Genomic DNA, 23,324 nt, shown 5'->3' with positions numbered 1-23,324 from the left:
AGAATAATAAGGCTGAAGCGCTGCCAGCAATTGATTCAGAGGCACATTATGTCCTCATCTGAGGCGTGGTGCAGATTGACAGTGGTCAATGCTTTTGCTAATGCAGTTGATTTCACAGGAGGACAGGAAGCACTCACTGCCTGAGCATCTTCCTGTCCCCATGCCCTTGTGCAGCTCCCTGAGCTGCTGTGCTGCCCCAGGGCACTGCCTGCTTGGGATCCCCACGCCTGCCAGCAGCAGAGGCAGCAGCAGGGCCTCAGCATGCAGAGGAATTTTGGAACTGCACTAAGAAAGGGGAGCAGCAAGCCCAAAGTGGCTTGTATCTGAGAGTCAAACTGGCACTCAGGGATGTTTTCAAGGCATTTGTAAAATGCTTTAGAGTCTGTTGAGGAAAGAGCCTTTTTCCAATTCCTTTCCAATGGTCTGACTCTGTCTTTATGGCAGTAGCAGCAGGGATCCCTGAACTGCTTTGGTGAAATTGTTCCTTGCACTTCCATGCTGGGAAGGAGGAGTTTTACTAATTGGGCTTTTTCTTAATTTGTGCTTGCTGTCTTACAGCATCTCCCTGTCACTTTAAAGCAAAGCAAAAGTCATGGTGCTTTTAAGTTTCCTCCTGGCTCATTTCCTTCCAATTTACCAGCCTTCTGCTTTCTAGGAAGAGTGTATTTGTTGGGAGTGTTACTCTGATCAAGTTTTGGAATGAAGCAGTGATTCCCATCAGCTTCCCTGAAAGGACCAGGAGCAGACTCCTGTTGACAGGGCAGTTGTGGAGCAAGGTGGGGAGATGAGGCTGTGCTGCTGCACACAGAGGCTGCAGAGCATTGTACAGAGATGGGACAAGACTTGCCAACCACTATGCCATGTAAGGGCTCCAACTCTCTCCAAGCAGCCCATCATCCTCCCATTTATTTACTCATTTGTTTGCCTTAAAGGGGGGAACAGGTGTACATTAATTCATCACCAGAGTTTAAATTAAATCATTTTACTTCTAAATGAGTCACTAATTTGCAGGAGTATTTAATTAGAGCCTCTTTGCACTCAGGTGCTGTAGTAGTTCTGACTTTCTCACCTGTTTGCCCTCTTAAGAGGCTGATGATGATTAGACCATTTCTGCACATACTCATTGCACATCAAAGCTGTTAACCCTAATGGCAACACCATTGATGCTCCTCCTCCATTCTGGGGGTTCTTGGCAGCCTTGTCCTCCCCCAGGAAATAACCCTTTCCTCTGCTGTGGCAGGACACAGACTTGCTGTGCAAAGCACTCTGCACCCCCACAGCTGGGTCAGCCCCGCAGCCTTTTGGCAGATTTGCAGCATGAACAACTGCACTGAGCTCTGCTGCAGGGGTAGGGCTCACTCCAGCACCAACCTGTGCCCACTGAGAGTGTTCACAGAGTGCAGTTACAGCTGGTGCTTTCTTGGGTTGCTTCTTCACAGCAAGAAGATGCTTACTGGCTCATATTTTCAGAGCCATTCTCAGCTCCACCACCAGCTAGTCAAGTCTCTTCACGGGCTCTCTGCACCTTTCAGAAAAATAGGTGTTATTTATGTTTCTAATAGGCATTTTCCTCATTAGTTTGTCTATTTGTGCTTCTCCTTCAGTGTGCTCCATATTGATCAGACTGATGTCAAAACCCCTCTTACTTATCCCTACTCCAAACCATAAAGTCCTTTCATATTATATTCCTCTTTATTTTTCATGTCTTTGATAGTTTCTGCATTCCCCTTGTGCAGTTCAGGCCCACCATTGGTGGGCAGCATATTCCCTGCCACACGGCTTAGAGTGAGGAGCATCTAAAGGTTGGATCCCCTGAGCAGCCTATTCTGAAAGCAAAATACAGGTGCCTAAATTAAATGAAGTGACCCAGAGAGCTGTGAGCTGTGCTGAGATGTCTCTGTGCCTGGGCAGAGGAGTGTGCAAAGCCTGTGGCAGCCAGGCTAGTGAGTTTGCAGCCAAAAGTGGTGCTTGCAGCCTCCACTCCCACCATCCTGGCTGCAGCACCTCTTGAGCACAGCAGCTGCCTGCTTATTACATTGATAATAGAAAATTACAGGTTTTCCGTAGGAAATGTCTATTTACATCCTACATTTCCCAAACTACCTATTAGCATCGCTGTGATGTCACATCCTCCTGTGTGTTTTCGTCAGCACTGGTCCCTCTACCTGCAGGCAGCCTGGGCCACACGTGGGGAGAGACAGCTGCCACCTGGCACAGCACTGGCCATGCCCTGCATTGCTGCAAAGCCCTCAGGGCTACTGCAGCAATGCAGGCACTACCTGTGCTCCATACTCAAGCCAGTGCCTGCACCCACTGCTGCCTGCTGCACAGCACAGGAGCAGAGGGGACATCGATGGGTGTCACTTTGTGCACAGCTGGTGGTTGGTGGAAGTGAGCAGGGGGACCATGAGAGCTGTTCATGTCAGCGCAGTCAGGGAGCTGTGCTTCCCACCTCAGCCTTTTGCTCACAGCTGATCCAGAGCTGACAGGCATTTCACTGCCTGAGAAACCTTCTGCCACGGCTCTTCCAAGCAATGAACGTGGATGCCTGCAGGGAGCACAGCATGCAGTGCTTCCTTTGGCCTATCTCCCCAGTGTTTTGTCCATGGACCAGCAAAGTTTCAGAGACCCTGAGCTGCAGCAAGATTTTAAGAAGGTTTTGATGGTGTTGTTGATTTCAGGGGGAAGGAGGTTCATGGGATGACTGATTTCTGGTGTAGCTGCTTGCCCCCAGCTTGCCCAGGGCTGCATGTGCAGAGCAAGTCCCTGCATGAGGCAGGTGTCTTACCTGTGTGTCTTGTGTGTCTCTTGGACAACAAAACCATCCCATCTCAGAGGGGTGCTTTGGGGATGGTCCTTGTTCACCTTGCTTTGTGCATGGACTGAGACAATAGAGAAGTCTTTGGGAAAAGGCTGCCTGGCCACGGAGCAGCCATGGACTGAGTGGACCAGCACGTGGCTCGTGGAAGAAGCACTGGGTGTGTGAGGCCAGGTGGGAGTGGGATGTGTGCTTTTTAGGCAGTTGCGTAGTGTGCAGGCCAAGATTTATAACCACGTCTCTTTTCCAGGTTTATAGTTTCTTGTCACTCTATTAACTCAAACGAGAGATGTTTACATTGCATAAGTAGCTGGAGCAGTGGATAGTAACCTATTAATTTTCATGACTATTCCCTGGCAAAAGCTTACAGGCTGTCTTGCAGGACACTAATACCAAAAGCTCCTGGGGCACAAGACACCCAGGGCTTGCTATATTTCAAGAGACTGCAGTTCAACAGCTAATAAAACCTCTAGGTCAAGATCTGCACAGTCAGGTCTCTCTGGAATCCTGGCAGAAGACCAAATTTCTGCTGATGGGTAGCTCCAGAGAAAAGGATGAGCATGCAGCAGAGGAGATGAAGGCTGTTCTGCAGTAGGCTGACCCAGTAAGGGACTGCTTTACCTGCTGATAGTCGGATGCATGTCCCACTGGAAACTGGTTTTCAGTGTGGTCTGCCTTGATGCTACTGCCATGGACACCATTGGAAGCTGTGTCTGGCCTGGGGAGAGGTGTGCAGGGCAATGCAGATTTCCTGACTGAAACCCATCTGCTGCAGCACTCCAGTGTGCTGGAACTACCACCAATTCCTTCCTTCTCTTTCTCTCCACAGTCCATTGATCCTGGGCAGCAGTTCACCTGGGAGAACTCCAACCTGGAAGTGAATAAACCTAAAAACCGCTATGCAAATGTGATAGCCTACGACCACTCACGTGTCATCCTGACTTCCATCGATGGTAAGAGTAACTGGACTGGGCACCCCATCAAGCAGCTGAACTTGACTGTAGCAAGGAGACCACCTATTTCTGTGTTCTAAATCAAGCATGGACAAACACCAAGCATCAGCATGATCAAATGTGTGTTCTGGCTGGCCAGAAGAGAAGGGGCACTGTAGAGCTTTCCCAGTGTCCTCAAGGCAGTGTGTTCTGTGTGGCTGCTTCTTAGTACCGCTGGCTTCAAACATGTCTGTCCTAGCAGCCTCCTCTCCCACTCTCCTCTCTGTGTGACTTCAGCTGCCTTCCTTGATACGTGGTGCAACATGGCACTATTGGTGCCATTGTCACCCTCTGTCCCAACACAATTGTAGGGCCAGTATCTTTCTCTGAGACTTGTCAATATATGGTCCCAACTCTGTGCCCAGAGCGGCACAGGATGAGGGTTGCTCCTTCACCTAGGACATCAGACTCCATACATCCCTGTCCTCCATGGGAGCATCAGGCCCTGGTATTCATAGCACTGACCTCCATGACTCCAAGAACCAGCCCCACATCCCTGGAGTTTGGGCTAATGCATGTTTCTAGTCCTTTTGCACACAGAAGAGCTGGAGCCCAAGCACACCCATTCCCCTTGTTTTATAAACCAGCACCCAGCTCTGCTCACCCAGATTTGAGCCCACTGATGGAGGATGAGGAAGATACAGCTAATTCAATGCATCCTGCTTGGGCAAGGAACTGGGGCCTGGCTTCGAACACAGGTGGCCCTACAGTCACTGGCATCCTTTTCTGGGAGATGGAAAAGCCTTTTGTAATGGTAATGCACTACTCATCCTCTTCAAGAGCAGGAAAGGGGGCCAAACAGTCCCTCACAGCAAGCCCTGCTAAGCAGCAGCAGCTATGAGAAGGCCTGGCATGTCTGCTCATGGGCAAACCCTTGCAGACAGCTGTGGGGTGAGCACATGGGGGAATCCCTGTTTTCCAGCCTGACTCAGTTTCTGTAAGTAGTGTCTGTGCCTTCCTGGGAACTGTTCCCGAAGCACCCTGCCAGGTCCGTGCCGCCCATGCCAAGGGAGCCAAGCGCTGCACTCCAGCTGCTGCCACTCCCCCAGCGCTGCCAGCACTTTGTGTCTGCTGGAGACTGCTGAGACCTGGAGAATAGAGCTGTAGAATTTTCCCCAGGACAAAAGGACGAGGGGTGACCCCCAGCTGAATTTCCTTTCTCTAATGAAATGCAGATGCTCTCCCCTGGGGAGACAATGAGATTCCTGCTGCCTTCTATCCCTGCAGCCTGGGCAGCCCATGCTGAGCAGGGTTTGGAAGCAGCCTCAGGCCTCTGCTTTGCCGAATTTATTTTAGTAACTGTGTATTTGCATTTTAAATGCCTTTACAAAAAATTCCTTTCCTTAAGGTGGTGGAGGCCTTGTGAGGGCTGGAGCAGCCTCTGCCAGCAGGCATCAGAGGGGGTCTCACACTGAAGGGTTTCAATGGAGGAAGATCTCTGGCTCCTTGGGAATAGTTGTTCCTGTAGGAAAGATGGGAGGACATCCCTGCCTGACATCCCTTGCTAACAGAGACAAGCTAATAAAGGAGCCTCATTTTTAAAAGGTGCTGTAGGACAATAACAAATTGCTGGTGAATTTAAGACAATTACTTCAGTCAGTTGCTTGGGGCCGAATGAGCTCCTTAATATTCCTGCCTGTGAATTTTCCTTTGTGTGCATGTGGCAGCTGTCTCTCTGCTTTGGTGTTGCCTGCTTGTTGCATTAATGTGGGAGTTACAAAGGGTTCTTTTTCAGGCACCATCCCTGTCCTTTTCAGGATCCCTGGGAGAGATCCTGATATCACCCCATAAAAGAGATTTGTCAAGAACCTTGTGAACATGCCAGTCTCTTCTCCTGCCTGTGGGTCAGCAGAGCAGTAGGTACAGGGTTGTGGGCTTACCTCAGTAACTCTTGCCCTCTTTCTCCTCCACAGGGGTCCCAGGCAGTGATTACATCAATGCCAATTACATCGATGGGTATCGGAAGCAGAACGCCTACATCGCCACGCAGGGACCGCTGCCAGAAACCCTCAGCGACTTCTGGAGGATGGTGTGGGAACAGAGAACAGCAACTATAGTCATGATGACCAGGCTGGAGGAGAAGTCCAGGGTACAGTGTGTGCTTTCTCCCTTTTCTGGAGCTGTTGGGGGGGAAGAAAGGAGGAATGGGAGCATTTCACAGGAATGGGAGCACTTCACAGCATAAGGCATAAGGGCACCCAGGGAGGGGCAGTTCCAGTGATGTGGCTCACTGCTTCATGCAGCCCAGCAACAAATACCTTGTTAGCATATCCCTGTGGGGCAAAAGGGTGGCAAAACCTTCTATTGCTGGTCTGCTTGTTTAGCTCTGTTTTGCCTGCATGTCTGCATGCAGCATACCCATCCTTTCCTGCCCACATCACTCACCTCAAAGGGAGGAAGGAGAGCTCTGAGATGGAGAGTGTGGACCACCCCAGAAGCTGAGAAGCTGCAGTAGTTGGGTGGGACCAGCAGCATCCAGCAGCCGTGGCATTTCTGGCGATGCAGGGAAATGGCTGACAAGGGTCTCATTGCAATAACAAGACTAATTTGTGCCTTGTCCAATGACAACATGTATAAATTATCAGCTTACACTGCCAGGATTAGATATTCTGATGTAATAAACGCAAAGCTGCCTGCAGACCATGGGGAAGGCATGAGCTGGAGAAGGAGTGGGAGCCCTCACTGCAGATGATACAGTTTTCGTGACAGAAGTTCTTACTCAGCCCCTGAAGCAGGAGTTTGTAAGCTGAGACCAAGTGCTCCTGTGCCCAGGTGCACCCTTTGGGCAAAACCTGCCCAAGGATGAGGTAGCTTCTGCCTCTCATGATTCAGTTTGTCCCTAAAAGTAAAATTGTAGCGGTGAGCATTTGTACTAGCAGAATATTTTAGTGTTGCCATGCCAACAGCAGAAGGGGCTTGTGCACTCAAGCTGTGAAGCACTGATTATTTTTAGCCCAATAAGCTCATTCTTGAGAAGAAATGGTCAAGTTTCGGTTTAGTTAAAACTTTTGCCTGCATGCTCTTCCTCCTTTTCAAAGCTTTAGCACCAAAATGCTCACAGGGGTGTCCCAGCCCACCCTGACTGGGAGGAAGTGTCTGGAACCCCCAGTCACCAATGGCAAAACAGATCTGCTTTCCCTAATGTGCAAAAAACAGGCATTGTTGATGGGTTTCCTGGCATCTTCAAATGCCCTACAGCCTGCAGGGAAGAAAGAGCATTCCTTGAAGATGAGCTGTCTCTAGAGATCCAGCCCCTGCTTTGCACTGTGCTTCCTGCTGCAGGGCCCTGCCTGTTCTGTCCAATGGCCACTGTCACCCACACAGCCCAAACAGGCAGGGAAATGATTCTGACCTGCCCTCTGGCTCAGGGCTTGGCACACAGGCTAAGCAAGATCAGAAGCTTCTGTTCAACTGCACTGTGCAGCTAAGGGTTATATGGGGACTTTTTTGTGCCTTCACATTTCAATGATGGAGCATATATTTGAAGAACGGGGAAAAGCCCTTCTGGGTTGCCAAATAAATTCTTGCCTGGAATCTTGACTCACTTAACTTAGAGGCTTCTTAGTTATGGCAAGGCACTCCAAGGTGCATGTTTCTTGAAGATAACAGGTTTCCTCTGACCCCAGAGGGACTTGTCTTTGCCTGAAATGTCTGTGCTGCTGAGCTGTACATTATCTCCCCCCAGCACACCCCATCGAATCATCCTGTCCAAAACACAGTGCATTTGGTCTGGCTTTTAGTGACATTGAATCCTTGTTATGGACAGGAGGTGACCAGAGCCCTCAGAGAATCTCAGGCAGCCTGTCTGATTGGGCAGACTGCCCAGGGGCTCCAGGCTGACCTGACCAGACCCAGACCCCTGCATTTGCTCCCTGGCACTGCCTGCCTGTGTCCTGCTGCCTCTTTGGCACATCCCCAGCACTAATGAGAAGTGGGCAGTTTTCTCTGGCACTATGGGAGAGGCAGGTTGCCAGGAGAGGCAGTGGAGAAACCTGGTCACTCCTGAGTTGAACCAGTGATACACAGCAAAGACTTCCCTGCATGTGTTTGCTGTACCCTGAAGGTGTCTCAGGGCATTCCCTCACAGCAGGGCCCTGGTGGGGAGCTGAGATGTGGACTTCCAAGAGATTATTTTCTCTCTGAGTTCTTTTTGTCTTTTTCATGATCTTCCAAGGCAAGATTGATTTTAGCCACCTTCCTGCTCTGCTTTTCCTCATGCCCTTTTGGTGAGGGGTAGAGCTCTCTTGGGAGCACACCTTTTTGGGACCAGTGAAGATCCTAATCCCAGTCGTTGCCCATTGCTCCAAACTTTCAGCATGAGTCACTATTCTGCAGTTCATTCTGCTCCAGAGACTTCAAACTTCATCTGCTGTAACCCCTTGGGTTCCTGCAGCATTGTTGCCTGCTGATGCTCACACTGCTGTGGGACAACGCTGCTCCAGGCAGTCACATGGCATCACAGCATTACCCAAGGGTGACCTTGCTTGACAGTCCCCTTGCCCAGGCGCTTTGGCACAGGCACAGGAGTGTCCAGCTGCAGAGCCTGGGGTGGGCAAGGCCTCATGGCGAGCTGCCCAGTGCAGAGCAGGCTCTGCTGCCTTTCCAGGCGAGCTCCCCAGGTCACCCTCGGCACTGCTGTGATAAGCCAGCCGGGACCAGCAGCAGCTTGGCAGCCCTGTGGGGGTGACTCTGCTTTAAAGGATTCCTGAGCTGCAGAGGGGAAAAAAAATCTTTAAAGAGCATCAGCTTTTATGGTCTGCAATTTTAGCTGGCTTGATGGTCTAAATCATCCTCCCTTTTTCATGTTTTCACAAAGTGAGAAGCACATAAAGGATAGAAATGGCTGGATTGTGCAATTTAGCTGCCTTCAAAGCTTTACAATCAGTTTCAGAATCATTTGGTGGCAGTTCAGAAACACACATTGTAGATTAGCTTTCCCGAAGCTGTGAGCGTGGTGCGTCCCTGCCGGGCTGTGTTGCCAGGAGAGAGGTATTAAAGCAGGATTTCTCCTACCCTGGGCTATCCCCTGGAGCCTGGCAGAGCTGAGTCTCCTACAGCAATGCCTTGGATTGTTCTGTTCCAACCCAGAGCACCAAGCAGCCATCTCCGGAGTGTGATCCCCCCTGGCATTTCATATCCCCAGGAGGGGATGTTAAGAGGCTGGTGCTCAAGGGCCCTGGGGAAGAGAAGCCTGGCAGCCACATGACACTCCAGCCTTTTTGCTGACAGCAGTGCCATCTGGAGTCTGTGAGCTGGGCCAGGGGCAGAGCACAGCTCTCAAGCTGAAGAGAGGTGCCCGGCTGCTCTTGGGCTCAGGGCATCAAAGGGGAGGAACAGGAGCCACTCAACAAAGCTGCAATAAATGGCTGTTCAGGACATTACTGTGCTCCTTAAGTTAATGAGAAACAAGCACTGCCAGAAGAAAACATCTCTTATCTGCTTTAGTGCCACAGTGCATCGGCTTCAGCATAAAATTTACAGAGCTTGAAAATGGGGCATAAACATTATGGGTAAATTTGGCAGAAAATGTGACTGACTCTTATCTGGTCATGAATAAATAATTTTCAATTACCATCCCAGGCATTGCTATTATCCCACACAGGAAACTCCTCTGAAGTTTGCTTTGTGCTTGAGTACACAGCCCTGCAGCATGTGGGTGGCAGGAGGGGACTGCTGTCCCTGAGGTGTAGGCTCAGGCACAGGGACAGGCTGTGCTGTTCCCCTGAAACATCCCCTGCAAAACACAGCAAGCAGCTGTCCCCAGCATTTGCAGGATGCTATGCTGCTCTCCTTTCCCTTAGAGAGGGTCACATCATCCCCAAGCCAGGCAAGACAAACTCAGACCTCATGGAGATAGCCTGCAGCTGCCATCCACTCATGAGGATGGGATCAGTTCAGCTGTGAAATAATATTTGTGACCTCCAAGTTGCTGGTGCTGACAGCATCAAATGCTCTGTGCCAAGTGAGGAAGAGGAATCCTGAGATTAGTGCAGGGCCTGCCATGTTGCCATAGATCCAAGGCAGCACAGCAGTCCAAGCAGCAGGAGACCCTGGGCAGGAGGCAGCAGAGCCGTTCTGCTTGCACAGGCACCTGCAGTACCCCATGAAGCAGCCTTACTCCAGGCACTTCTGCCAGGGCAGGCCTTACAGTGAGCAGAACCCAAAAAGCAGGGAGAGATGCATCCCTCCGACTCCAGATTGCTGCACTCCAGAGCCAGAGTGCAGGATGAGGGCTCTTAGCTCTCACAAGCCCCACCTTGCTGCAAGTGGTTTCAATTAAAAGGCAGGACTTCATTGATTCCTAATTAAGCTTATTGTTTCCCTTCCCACACATTCCCCTGTAAACACATTCTGCTAATAATTAAGTTTACTATTCCTTGACAAGCACAGATGATCTTCCATTCACTCCTCTCTCCTAGGGTGGGAAACCATTTTTGGTGTGGCACACATGGGTGGGAATGAAGTCAGCCAGGCACTGTGGCTCTGCAGGGTGAGGGAGCCAGGTACCAGATGAAACAGGGATGCTCAGGGTGCCAATTAAATAGGGAGCTTCAGGGAAAAAAAAAAGGCGGAGTAGTTTGCAAACATTGAACTGTGAAGAGGAGGAGGAGAGCAGCAGCGTGTGAGCAGGGAGTGATGTGCAGGGAGGTGAAGGGGGCAGAGGGATGGGCCCCTGGGGATGTGCTAGGCTGCCTGCCAAGTGGGATGCAGCAAAAGCTGTGACCAGTAGCTCAAAGCACTCTGGCTGCAGAGTTGGAAGGGGGTGATAAGGATGAAGCAAGGCAGGAGGTTTCTAGGGAGCAGCAGTGTTTTCACGATGGGACAGTGCTGCCTGCAGGAGGGGGCTGAAGGGACAGTTTGGCCTCAATCTGTGTCTTCTTGCAGAGGGAGAACAAGATGTGTGTGTGTCTAAGCTGCCATCTGTTCTTGCAGAGACATTTTGAAACACCTGGGAAATGTAGATTTTCAGGGATGTGCCACCTGCCACAGGGGCAGGTTGGTGTTGCTTAGTGATGGTCAATGCACTCAAGCCTACAGCAGTGCAGAGAGGGTGGACACAGCATCCAGGCTGGAGCCTTGGCATGGGCTGTGTCCCACCTGTCTTCAAGGGTGGTTTGTGCCCAAGGCCATGCTGGCAGGGGCACCCTGGAGACTATAGATGTTATGGGAAAGGTAATGCCTGTTGCTGGGTACTGTGCTGGACTCAGCTCTGTCCTGCCACAGCTGTGGGTCAAAGATGCCAGGCTGGCATAGCTGGGAGCTGGTGAGGATACAGACTGCATCTCATTCACCTCAGCTGCTCTTTGAGTCGAGCGGTGCCCACAGAAACCACCATTTCCTCTTCCCTGCTGCACTAGCTCTTCTCCCATCATCCCACAGCTGCCCACTTCTGCTTCATCTAGGTAGAGCTCAGGCAGGGGGTGGTTCAGGAAAAGATTCCCAAGATTCCCAATCTCACCAAACAGGAGGCAGAGAAGAACTACAGCAGGCACAAATCACTGCTAGGAATTGCTGCTCACTGTCTTGGCATCTGGTGTTGCTCTTGCTGCTCTGTCTGGTAGCCTGGCCCCCTTCACCACTTCCACCCATGGCTCCAGGGAAAAAGGAAAATCCCTCTTTACCCAAGTAGCCACTCACTGAGATCAGCTCAATTGGTCGGGGCATGGTGCTAATAACACCAAAAGTGGTTCCAATTCCCATATGGGCTATTCACTTGAGAGTTGGACTTGATAATCCTTGGGGGTCCCTTTAGCTCAGAATATTCTTGTGATTCTGAGTCTTATGGAAATGGATCCAGCAGGTGCTGCCTTTTTGCTGGGGATTGGGACACTGGGGGAAAGAAATCTGGATTTTAAAGCACACCCTCCCCGCCCCCACCAATGACTCATTTCTGTCTTTACTCTTTGAAGGGCAGAGCCCTGTTCTCATCCCAGATGCCCCAGCCAGCAGCCAATCACTGACCCATTTTTCTCACCTCCCTGCAGGTAAAGTGTGACCAGTACTGGCCGAGCCGGGGTACAGAAACCTATGGGATGATCCAGGTGGTCCTGCTGGACACAGTCGAGCTGGCGACCTACACCGTCCGCACCTTTGCGCTGTACAAGGTACGGGACTGGCTGGGCTGTCACTGCTTCATGTATTGCAGAGATGCTTCCCAGTGCTGCAGGGTGCTCCATGGCCCACAGGCAGTGGCCACTGGCTGTACCTGGCTTGGCCAGGCATGTGACCAGTCCACACATGAGCCATGTTTCACAGATGGATGGCAGTAGGGGATCAGCTACAGCTTGTGCATCTGGCCACCACTGGACTTTGGCCAGGATACTTGATGCTCTTCTGTGCACTTTCTGCAATGAGCCCCAGAGCAGGGCTGTTCTTGCCTCTGGTGAGTGTACAGGTAGCAGCTGTCCTCCCATTAGAGGAACAACATGGGAAGCAGTGAATTTTTATCACTCCTGTCACTAATAATGCAAATGGAGGGGCTGTTTCTGACATGAGCATAAAACCTTTTCTCCTGCCTGCTGCATTCCTCATTAGTGTTTGGAAATCCCTGGGGGCAGTGCCAGCAGCAGCATGTCAATGCAGACAGGCTTTGCAGCAAGTGCTTCTGTGCATGACTGAGTCTGGGCCAGGAGCCCAGTGCTCAAGGGGGACACACTCATGCCTCAGGAAGGCCCCAGCATCACCCAGGCAGTCCTACTGCTTGCTGCATAGATCACTCAGCCAAGCCCAGAGAAGAGCAGGGCAGTTTGCAGTCACAGCCTGCATGGTCTGCTGACCTGCAGATCACCCTGCCCAGGGACATCACAATGCAGAGGAGCAGGGAGGGAACTGGCTGCTGTAGTCCTTCCATGCCCAGTGCCCATTTTCCCTGAACGTGCAATGAGTATACAGTATGAACCTGTGCTCTGCAGAAAAGTCTTTCACCTTCCCTGCCATCTGCTCCAACAAAGATGCTCTGTTGTCTATAAAACTGCCTTTATACAGAGCATCTGTATGTATAGGAGCTTTGCAGTAAACCTGTGTTTTTCCTCCAGATTTTCACTGGTGAAAGCCCAGTAGATGCTTCATCACACAGAGCTTTGCGAGCCTGTGGCTGTTGTTGCCCTATCAGTGGGTTCCTGCACTGGGATGGGATGTTCTCATGCAAAACAATTCCTCTTTGTCTTTGACAGAATGGCTCCAATGAGAAGACAGAGCTGAGACAGTTCCAGTTCATGGCTTGGCCTGATCACGGGGTCCCAGAATACCCCACCCCAATCCTCGCTTTCCTGCGACGGGTCAAGGCCTGTAACCCAACAGATGCTGGGCCCATGGTTGTGCATTGCAGGTAGGACTGTGTTTGCCTTCTGGCTGCAGGAGCTTTAACCTGTCTGAAAGTCGAGTCTCCCCTTCTTGTAGGAAAACTTTCATGGTAGCATAACCTGCACTGCATGCTTGGCTGGCAGCAGAACAGGCCCAGCAGTGGTAATGCAGTGGTGGCATTTCTGTTATACTGCTGTATAAGATTAAACAGCACTGCTACATGGAGAGCCTCAGAAAACATATTTTCCTGTAAAACTGCAAGTGCCATTTAAAAATTAAATTATCTGTGCCCAGCGTAAGTGGGTGGTACCTTCAGATGCACATCACTGACAGAAATGCATGCAGTGACCTCTACAAACATTCATATGCAGTATTTACAGCCACACTCTTTCATGGGGTAGAACAGCAACTCTTAAGGCAAAATATTAGTCTACCAAGGCTCAGCATCTTACACAGCCAAGATTTATTTGTAGCAGCCAAGAGGGGACTGTTACTGAACAAACCACTCCATCATTGCTGTTTCAGCATACGCCTTACCAGCAGTGTTTAATGCTCTTCTTTCATGCTGTTTCAGATGGTAGTGGGGTATAATTAACACACAAACAAGCAATATTAAAGCCCTGTTAAGGATATGACTTGCACCATAAATGAGGGAATGTCTAGCTCTCTATTTCTGTGTTTACGTGTCACAAAAGTGTATCTGTTGTTTTCAGGGTGCTCTCTTGAGTAGCTTGAGGTTTGCTACTGCCCATCCAACAGGTGTGGAAAGGCATTTGGTGCTTGAGCGAAGGCTCAGCACAGTCGTGCATAACCTCAGCTTTTTGCTTCCCCTCTCAGGCTGGCCGTGCTTGTTTTATGGGTGAGGAAACAGTGATCCAGGTTAGGGGACAAGCAGGCTGGAAATTACAGACTTCACTGATGTTAGGGCCCAGCCTGCTCTTCATGTCTTCTGACTTCATACACACATGTGCTGTCACTCTCCTGCCTGTTAAGCACATTTCTCCTTCACTTGTGGAGGGGCTGCCAGCCACCTCAGGGATCAGCAGGGTGACACCATGTAGTTTCCACTCCAGCAGTGAAAGGGGGGCAGCAGAAAGGCTGAGGAACCTCTCACATTCTCCAGTGCTTCTCCCTCGCTCCTCCTGTCACTTCCTGTCCGAAGCTTTGCTCATAGAGAGCAACCTTTACTCCCCTTTTGTGTGCCCTAAGTCTGGGTGACTCTTAAGCACTGTTAGAGCTTGTGTGACATCTGTAGGAGACCGTGTCATCTCAGAGCGTGTGCTCTGCTCCTGCAGTGCTGGCGTGGGCCGAACCGGCTGCTTCATTGTCATCGACGCCATGCTGGAGCGGATGAAGCACGAGAAGACCGTGGACATCTACGGCCACGTGACGTGCATGCGCTCCCAGCGCAACTACATGGTGCAGACAGAGGACCAGTACATCTTCATCCACGAGGCCTTGCTGGAGGCCGCCACGTGCGGCAATACCGAGGTGCCCGCGCGCAACCTCTTCGCCCACATCCAGAAGCTGACCCAGGTGCCACCAGGCGAGAGCGTTACTGAAATGGAGCTGGAATTCAAGGTTGGTGGCAGAGCCCCAGCACCCCACTTCTCTCGTGCCCTGTCTCTGCCCACAGAACTCCATGGGCCGCTCGTCCAGGGGTTGGGAGAAGTGGGCTATGGATCATTACAGACAGGTATTCTTTTGTGTGTTTCTAAAGCAGGTAGGCAGTGATTTAAAATACATTTGAATTGTAAAGCTTGTGTCGGCCATGGTCCCCCCTGGATCGTCAGCTTCTGGGGATGATATAAAAGGCAGATGGATGTGCAGTTCCCAGCAGCACATTCTGCTCTAGGTTCACTGTGCGGCAGGAGCTGCATCTGAAATCAGATGCATATCATGTTAGTGATAATTGATGTTACTGTGAACAACTTGTCTGGAAACAGCTCCAATTTAAATATGTGAGACATTTCTGGTCTCATTTCTTCAATGCTGAGCTCTGTAATCTTTTAACCACCTCAACACCAAGCCTCACTGTCTAGAATTGGGGAAGGCAGTGTTTTTAAGGCGCACCATTTTTAAGAAGCCAAGCCCACATTTTTCTGCCTGTATCTGTATATGCCAGCTGCAGATATTTATTACAACCTTGGAGCTGAAGTGAGCTCTGTTAAGTGCCCATATTCTCAGATGAGGTGCATTAGTCCAGTGAACTCTTGCAGAGGAATATAGCTCATGCAGGGAGGCAGCAGACCATGCAGGCTGTGAAATGAACTGCAGCAGTACACCTTCACCCTGGAGATTACCTCCAAGTGACAGAGGAGCAGGAGAGGAAAAATATTGAATTTCCATGTAAACTGGGAATAGTTGAGAAGCTCTGTTGTGTGGTTATCAGAGCTTGTGGTATCCTGGGGTTGGGACAGTAAAACATGCTGCCTGAGTGTCTCGTGGTCACACTGAAAAACTCCTCAGGAGAGCCACAGAATTATGCTCAACTCAAGCAATTCTGTTGTAAGAAAGACAAAATTTTACTTTCCTTCCATTTCTCCAAAGGTCACTTGAGAACAGTAATGAAATTGCCCCTCTCTTTGCCCTGGCAGTGTCCACTGCATGGGAAACCCTGGGGAGCAGGATATGGGAGGGCATCCCATGGCTGCACTGCTCCCCAGAGAGCAACCCTGTCCCCCTGCAGAGATCCTCTGCTGAGGTCAAGTTGCCACTCATAGTGAGAAGGATGGTTCTGGAGACGCTGGAGGCAGTCTTTTGGGGAAGGAAAATTTTAAAAAAAAAAAAAAAAGCTGGGGGGGGGAAGAGTGACTTCTGTTTGATTCTAAGTAACACATTTACCGTGACTCCAGTTTACAAGACTCAAAGAGAGCCATAAAATGTCTCACAGCAACCCAAAACAGATCTTCTTTACCTAAAACTGTCACAATTCTCACATTTTCTTGGGTTCTTCTGGGGTGAGAAGTAAATAGCAAGACATTGTTGGAAGAGGAAAAGCTTTGCTTCCCTGCCACCACCAAGCATACACCTCTGGCTCAGAGAGGTACAAAGCTTCTGTGTGTCAGAGAGCTGCTTTGGGCCTCCACTGCACTACCTGACTAGTGCCAGGATCCCGATTCTGCCCCAGACTGCTGCATTCCCAGCAGGGATCTGATGTGTCTCCTCCTCTTTCAGATGCTGGCCAATTCTAAAGCACATACCTCACGTTTCATCAGTGCCAACCTCCCATGCAACAAATTCAAGAACCGCCTCGTGAACATCATGCCGTATGAGCTGACAAGAGTCTGCCTGCAGCCCATCCGGGGTGTCGAGGGCTCTGATTACATCAATGCCAGCTTCATAGACGGCTACAGGTGAGAATTACCTTGGGTGGCTCTGCCAGCTTGTCCTGCCTTATTGGAAACCCAGGCAAAGCTGCCTTTTCTTTCCCAGGGACTGGTCCTGACTGCCTGAGGTGGGCCAGGGACCACTTTGCTGCGTTTTATCTATTTCCATTTTCTCAGACACTGCAGTGTGTAGTTACAATATGTGAAGACTGCCTGTGAGTGAGCGCTGCCAGGCTGGCTTGTGTTGCAGTAGACAGATGCCCACATGGCTGGAGTGGCAGGCTGTGTTGGCTCCTGGGGAGGTTTTTATAGGATATTCTGGTAGGCATCCCTTGGCTTGTGTTTTATATCTACAGTACTTAACTCAGACCTGCCTCCCTGCTGTAGCAACTAGAGTTAGGAGTGTGCTTCCACTGAGCAGCTGATCCAGGGAGCAGCTCAAGGTTTGTTCATGTCTTGATTTTGGGAAGAGTCTGGATCCTCAGGCAGGGCTGGTGCTGGACACTGGGAAGCCCATCACCAGGCTACTCTCTCCAGAACACAGTTCAGAAAGCACAAATTAAGATCTAGTGGGGCAGTAATGCTTAAGTTTTCTGTATCTGTCTGTTGACGTCTCATTCTCAGATGCAAAATACCTGGAGAGAACAGCCCAGTGGCCACATCCCTTTCCCAACCAACCCCTAGACAATAATCCAAACCAAATCACAATGATTCACATAAAAGGCCTGTTCGTGTCATCTGTCTGTGCACCGTCTCTTGTAAGGTCATCCCTCACATGCACCATCATCAGTGCTGGAGCGCGGGATGCAATGATAGATGTGGCACAGGTCCCTTCCAGCTTGGCTTTGCCCACCTGCCTCTTTTGTGCTGGTAACCTCCCAGATGAAAAAGGCACTGCCAAAGGGAACAAATGTAGGTGCAGCAAGGCCAGCAGCCCGTGCCTTGTCGCTGCTCCAGCAGCTGAGCACAGCAAGAGTTCCCAGGGAGAAGGGCTGCATGGAGGTAAGAGTAGACAAAGAGCAAAAGGAGCTGTGAGAGCATCCCAACACAGGAAAACTGAAATAACCCAGGCTCCTTCAGGGTGGGACTGAGTAATGGGGAGGAATGAAGGGGCTGGAGAAAAGCTGTCACGGAGCAGAGGGAACCTCCACTACATCCTGCTTGTGTGGCACAGAGCCATCCACCACCAGTCATTAAGGCGGCTGCCTGGCTGCAGCCTGAGTCTGACAGATGGATGCAGCCACTGTCCTGGCTCCAGAGCTGATGGAGAACAACACTGGCTTTGCCTCTTGGTGATGCTACAGAGGGACAGAGAGGACTGCCATCACAGCAGGTGGTACCGTTTCATGTGCTACTTACCCTATCCCCAAGTTCTGTTATCTCTTCCCATCCCTTCCTTTGAACCAGCATTCTTCTAGTTGCCTAAAGAAATCAGTTGGCCCAAGGTCCTGCAGTATCACTGATGCTGCATCTTTATTAGCTTTTTCACTTCGTTCTGCATCCCCATTCCCTGTTTTTTACGATGTGTTATAAATCCACCTTGAAGCAGCCCCTGTCTGCATCCCGCACGTTTCAGCTGCCCTGCAGCACGTTCATTAATTTAGCACCAGCAGAGGGATGCAGGCAGAACGGAGGGAGGAAAGCAGGAGGGAAGAAGCCGGCCCCGGTCCCGCGGGCTCCAGCGCCGCGCAGTGGTGGAGCCAGCCCGGGCTCTGCTGTGCCAGGCTGGAGCACAGGGAGCCGCGGTACCGGCGTGCCAGAGCCGAGTCCAAAGCACCAAGGGGCTTTCTTCAGGGTGGGGGCTACTCTGGGGCAGGTTGCACAGAAAATTAGGAGAGGTGCTCTGGTTGGCAGTGCAACCAAGAACAAATCTGAAGCTTTTAGAAAAGCAGATAAAACTCTATTCATGGTTTCCACAGTGCCCTTGTTACTGTCTGGAGTGTGTAATCCAGGTGACCTGGATCAGCTGCTCTGTGTTTTTCCATGCAGTGGGAAGGACTGTGGGTACTGCAGAGAGTAAAAGTGCAGGAACACAGGGTTGCTGCTGGGATCATCCCCAAGCACACTTTCCTTCCAGCCCAGGTGGGTGCTGGCAGCCTGCTAGTGGGGGCCTGGGTGCCAAGAGGGCTCTCAGTGCAACAGCAGCACTGGAGACAAGAAGCAGCAAGAGGCTGGGCTGGGGATACCGTCACCCTAGCAAGGACTAAGAGCTTTTCTGGATCCTCCATGTCATGCTCACTGTGTCTGGGGGAGCGCTTAGAAGATAAGTGCTGGACCGGCTCACCTCTCTCCCAGAGCCCATGGTTCTTCCTACAGCTGGGTTGTCAGACTTGCTCCCTGGTACCATGGGGCCCTGCCTCCAGCTCACCCAGCCCAGCAGCCCCCAGAAGCAGCTGCTGCCCATCTCTGAGGAGCTGCTCTGAGCACCACTATGTTTGTCACAGGCAGCAGAAGGCCTACATCGCCACGCAGGGACCACTGGCCGAGACCACGGAGGATTTCTGGCGGATGCTCTGGGAGCACGACTCCACCATTGTGGTGATGTTGACAAAGCTGCGTGAGATGGGCCGGGTACGAGTCCTGCTGTGGGGAGAAGGGGGCTGTGGGCTGCTGTCTGTGGGCACACGCTCTTGGCTCACCCCAGGCTGTGTTTGGCACCACTCGCTCTGGGTGAGCCCCCCACTGTGTGGTAGCTGACCCTGTGGCCCCAGAACCACATAGGTGCCCAGGGAGCGGGAGGAAGGAGCAGCAGCTTGTCAGTGCTGATGTCTTAACCTGCTCTCCTCATCCACAGGAGAAGTGCCATCAGTACTGGCCTGCAGAGCGCTCTGCCCGGTACCAGTACTTTGTGGTGGACCCCATGGCAGAGTACAACATGCCACAGTACATCCTCCGGGAGTTCAAGGTGACGGATGCCAGGGTGAGTGCATCTGCTGGCTCCCCAGCTCCTCTGCCTCTCATGCCTCTGCCCTACCCAGGCCAGTCAAGGGGGTACGCAACAGCTCCTGGAGAAACGGGAAAGCAAATGCTGCCTTGCACTGCAGGCAGAAAGGGCTGCTGCCCACCACGTTCTGCTCCTCTCTTCACAGGTCCTGCCCTGCCAGCTGTGTCAGCCCCATGAACAGCTCAGGGATCCCTGTCAGCACCAGACCCTGCCTTGCCTGTGCTGCTCACTTGAGCAAGCATTTAACACAGTGCATGTGTGCAGCATCTGACTGGGCACAGGGCCCTTGTGTTACAGTAAAAATGATTCTAGGCTGGAGCTGGGCCCCAAACACTGACCCATGGACCCTGTAGGGGTCCAAAGCCCAGCTCAGCTACACTGAGCTACGCTGGGGTGAACATGGGAGAACAGAGACAGGTCCCAAACATGCAGCAAATTATCTGCCCGGGCTCATCTGTGGCCTGTGCACCTTCTCACCTGGCCTGGTTCAGGGGGTCTGAGAGCAGGTCAGAGCACCAGCACTGAGGGGAGTGAGATCAGGCCCTCACTGATGGTTCACATCTAACGCCCCTCTCCCTGCAGGACGGCCAGTCACGGACCATCCGCCAGTTCCAGTTCACAGACTGGCCTGAGCAGGGAGTGCCAAAGACAGGAGAGGGTTTCATTGACTTCATTGGGCAGGTGCACAAGACCAAGGAGCAGTTCGGGCAGGATGGGCCCATCACAGTGCACTGCAGGTAAGGACTGCAGCCTCACCCCAGTGAACAGGTCCCTGTGCTCCAGGAGCAGCTTGCAGCACTCCTAGGAGCTCTGCAGAGCCTTTCTGGGGCTGGCAGGACTTACAGTGGCCCCTCTTGCTCCCTGTGCAGTGCTGGGGTTGGGCGCACTGGCGTGTTCATCACACTCAGCATTGTGCTGGAGAGGATGCGCTACGAGGGCGTGGTGGACATGTTCCAGATGGTGAAGACCTTGCGGACACAGCGACCAGCCATGGTGCAGACAGAGGTGAGCTCCCCTCCTGTTCATGGCAGTGGAGATCTGTGGGAGAAGGGAGGGGCCTGAAGTCTGTGGGTGTTGGACCCTACAGCCCACTGTCCTTGTGTCCCCACTGCTCATGTTTCCCTCGTTGCTGCCTTGCAGGACCAGTACCAGCTGTGCTACAGAGCCGCACTGGAGTACCTTGGCAGCTTCGACCACTATGCAACGTAACAGTGCTTTCCTCCAGTCGCGGTGGGGATGTCTAGGAGTGGAGATGGGTCTCTCTGAGCCAGAGCCGCCCATTCCTCAGTCCTTCTGTACAGGTGGAGGCACTGCCCAGGCAGCAGACCTCCACGCCAACCAGTTTTGACCACGGCATTTAGGAACTTAGCCCCAGCGCCAAATGAGGGAATCCGACTCCAAAAGCATTTCCAGTCTCTGGCTGAATTTCTGCTCATGTGCATCTCTCACCCTCTCTCATGCCGACTGCATTTCACAGCAAGGCTTTAGGTGGGTGGAATGGGATCCTTTTTTTTAAACATGTAAAATAGTTAATAGTGGTTTTTATAATCTTCTCTCTCTTTATTTTTTATTTTTTGCAAGTCTTAATGTTTTGCCCAAGCAGAACTGGACCCGCCAAACCTTTGGGAGTTGGGTTTTGTTTTTTAATTTCCTTTTGCTTTTACATTTTTTACTGCCCTGTGTTTATTTCAGCCCAGTCACTGCTGGTTCTGCCCATTTTAGTGCAGCTTCCTTGGTAATTTGCAGCAGCTGGCTTGTGGTTCCTGCCCATCTCCATTCCCCATAGGCTTTTTAATCTTCTGTAGAATATGAAATTTCATGGAACTGGACCTAAGCTACCAATTATTTTTTTAGTCTTCTCCCCACCCCCATTATTTCCTTAGTAGGTTTGGGTTTGGGAGGGCATATGGGGTCGCCAGAGAAGCGTCCCTTTGTCAGCTGGAAACTGTTCAGTCATATTACAATACGTGTTCAACCAATCCAGTGACTGTGTGTATTGGCAGATTCTGATATGACGTGAGTTGTCGTCACCTTGTTTGTGAGAGACCCGAAATCCCGGGCTCCAGGCATTGGAACCTCTTTTTGTGTGTCTTGCTGGAAAGGGGGAAGGAGTAGTGAGGGGGTCCCACAGTTCCCCAGGGAGGGGATGGAAAGAGCAAGACATGGCCCTTTGTGTTAAACCCACGGTTCTGTGCGTGCAAGCACCATCCCGTCACCTCTCACCAGTGGAGCACGTCAGAGCATTGACAAAGGCAAGGAGCACAAGCCCAGCTGATCCACAGCAGAGCTGGACCATCTCACTTTGGAAGCAGGGTACTGCAGGGAAGGGAAGGGGAGGGGAGTACACATGGCTTCAGAGGTTGGGTGTATCTATGATTTCTGCTATCCTGCAAATGTTAAGAGTCACTAGAATATTGTACTTTCCGCTACTTCAGGATGTTCTAATGAACCAATGTGGCAAGACTACTGGACTTAATTTAATGGTACTATATATTAATACTCCTTATTATATCATGCTTGCACTAAAGATGGGGAGTGAGCAGCCCACTTTTGAGTGCATTGAGTTATGAATAAAGGTGGTGGAAGGGTATCTAATTGTATTATCACATGTATTCCGAATGTTAAGAATCCAAGCTACGTTGAAATCAGCAATCCAGGGTTGGTGATGTTGGAGGACACATTCATTTTTACCTTGTGGATGCATAGTGCTGTAGGGGTCACTGTTGTATACAGTCTGTTTTCTATTTGTTAATAAAAAAAAATCTACAGCATCATTGCATAATTCTTGATGTTAATAAATTTGAATAATTGGGTTTCATACAAGCTGGCTTTCCTGTCTGTTTCTTCTGCAATAAGCAGAGGCCATAGAATCCTTTGGCAGTGGGTACACTCCTCAGCCTGGGGCAGGTTTTTCCCACAGGTATATCCCAGCCATGAGTGTGTCGCACTTTCTTCAGGGACCCTGTGCCCACAGGGAGCTTGGAGACTTTCTGTGACAATTCCCTTTGTGCATGTGTGTGCTCGCCTCCTTCCCACCTACAGTTGTATGAGAGTACACTGGCTGGCTAGACATGCAGGAAAGAGAGGGGTCAGTGGTGATGGTTTTGGTGGCAATACCAATCGTTGCCAACCTCCTGGACATTGCAATAACACTGCTCTATAGCACTGAGCACAGTCGTGTACTCAGTGCTCAGCAGTAAAGCTGTCACATGGCCCCTGACTGCAGAGCAGCACTCCTTTGTTCAGGTGTGAAACCCCTGCCCAGGCTGGCAGCCCTGCCTGCTCTGTGTGGACAGCCCAGGCCAGCCCTGCCCATGTGTGCACCGCAAAGCAAAAAGTGTCTGCTCCTGGAGACATCAGCACCTGCACACAGCACAGGTGTGTGCGGGGAAAGCCACTGCAAGGGGCAGAACCACATGGATCAGGGCCCCATGGTATTTCCATCCTTCCCAAGGGAGCCAGATGTACCCTGGCCAGCATGTCCACGGTGGGTGGGAGTGCATGGCGTTCTGATGAGTGTGGCTATGGGCACCATAGTGATTGCTTAGAGACCACTGGAGCTCGGTCACACACAGTGTTCCCTGCCAGCCCAGCCCAGTTCCTACGTAGGTGCCAGATGCAGAAATGTCTTCCCCTTGCCTGGCTCATTCTTACTACACTGCTTTGCTGTGTGTGTGGGCACATGCCAGTGTTGCTGGCAGGGGATGCTTGTCATCACTGTCAGGGCCCAGGGTGGCAGAGTGGCACAGCCAAGGGAACACCTGCTCACACACGGTGTGTCTGGGGAGGAAGGGCACCACGCTCACTGTCAGCAGCCAGCCAGCGGGGAGATGGGCACTGAGCACCTGCCTGTGCTGCAGCAGCAGTGCTCGGGCTGTGCTGCCAAACTACAGATGGTGACAGTGCTTCTGCCACTCACTGAGCTCTGCCACCAGCCA

General features: G+C 51.4%; 1 protein-coding gene across 16 annotated transcripts in view; it reads left to right on the top strand.

Annotated features, from left to right (window-relative positions):
• The window catches only part of PTPRF (protein tyrosine phosphatase receptor type F), a 375,339-nt gene extending 353,130 nt beyond the window's left edge, over positions 1-22,209 (top strand). For all 16 annotated transcript variants that reach the window (XM_077785383.2, XM_085585737.1, XM_021528106.3 and 13 more), the window contains 11 exons: positions 3,648-3,771; positions 5,724-5,899; positions 11,796-11,915; positions 12,984-13,138; positions 14,409-14,694; positions 16,291-16,469; positions 18,887-19,013; positions 19,237-19,362; positions 19,969-20,123; positions 20,256-20,391; positions 20,527-22,209. In XM_077785383.2, the coding sequence (XP_077641509.1) occupies positions 3,648-3,771; positions 5,724-5,899; positions 11,796-11,915; positions 12,984-13,138; positions 14,409-14,694; positions 16,291-16,469; positions 18,887-19,013; positions 19,237-19,362; positions 19,969-20,123; positions 20,256-20,391; positions 20,527-20,595 (1,653 nt within the window). In that variant the 3' untranslated portion in view covers positions 20,596-22,209. The remainder of the gene's footprint in view (positions 1-3,647; positions 3,772-5,723; positions 5,900-11,795; positions 11,916-12,983; positions 13,139-14,408; positions 14,695-16,290; positions 16,470-18,886; positions 19,014-19,236; positions 19,363-19,968; positions 20,124-20,255; positions 20,392-20,526) is intronic.
• Positions 22,210-23,324: the final 1,115 nt, after the last annotated feature.

This window comes from Lonchura striata, chromosome 8 (genome assembly GCF_050655825.1).
Source record: "Lonchura striata isolate lonStrDom1 chromosome 8, ASM5065582v1, whole genome shotgun sequence".
In the NCBI taxonomy this organism is placed as follows: domain Eukaryota; kingdom Metazoa; phylum Chordata; class Aves; order Passeriformes; family Estrildidae; genus Lonchura; species Lonchura striata.
This window is presented reverse-complemented; position numbering and strand designations above follow the sequence as displayed.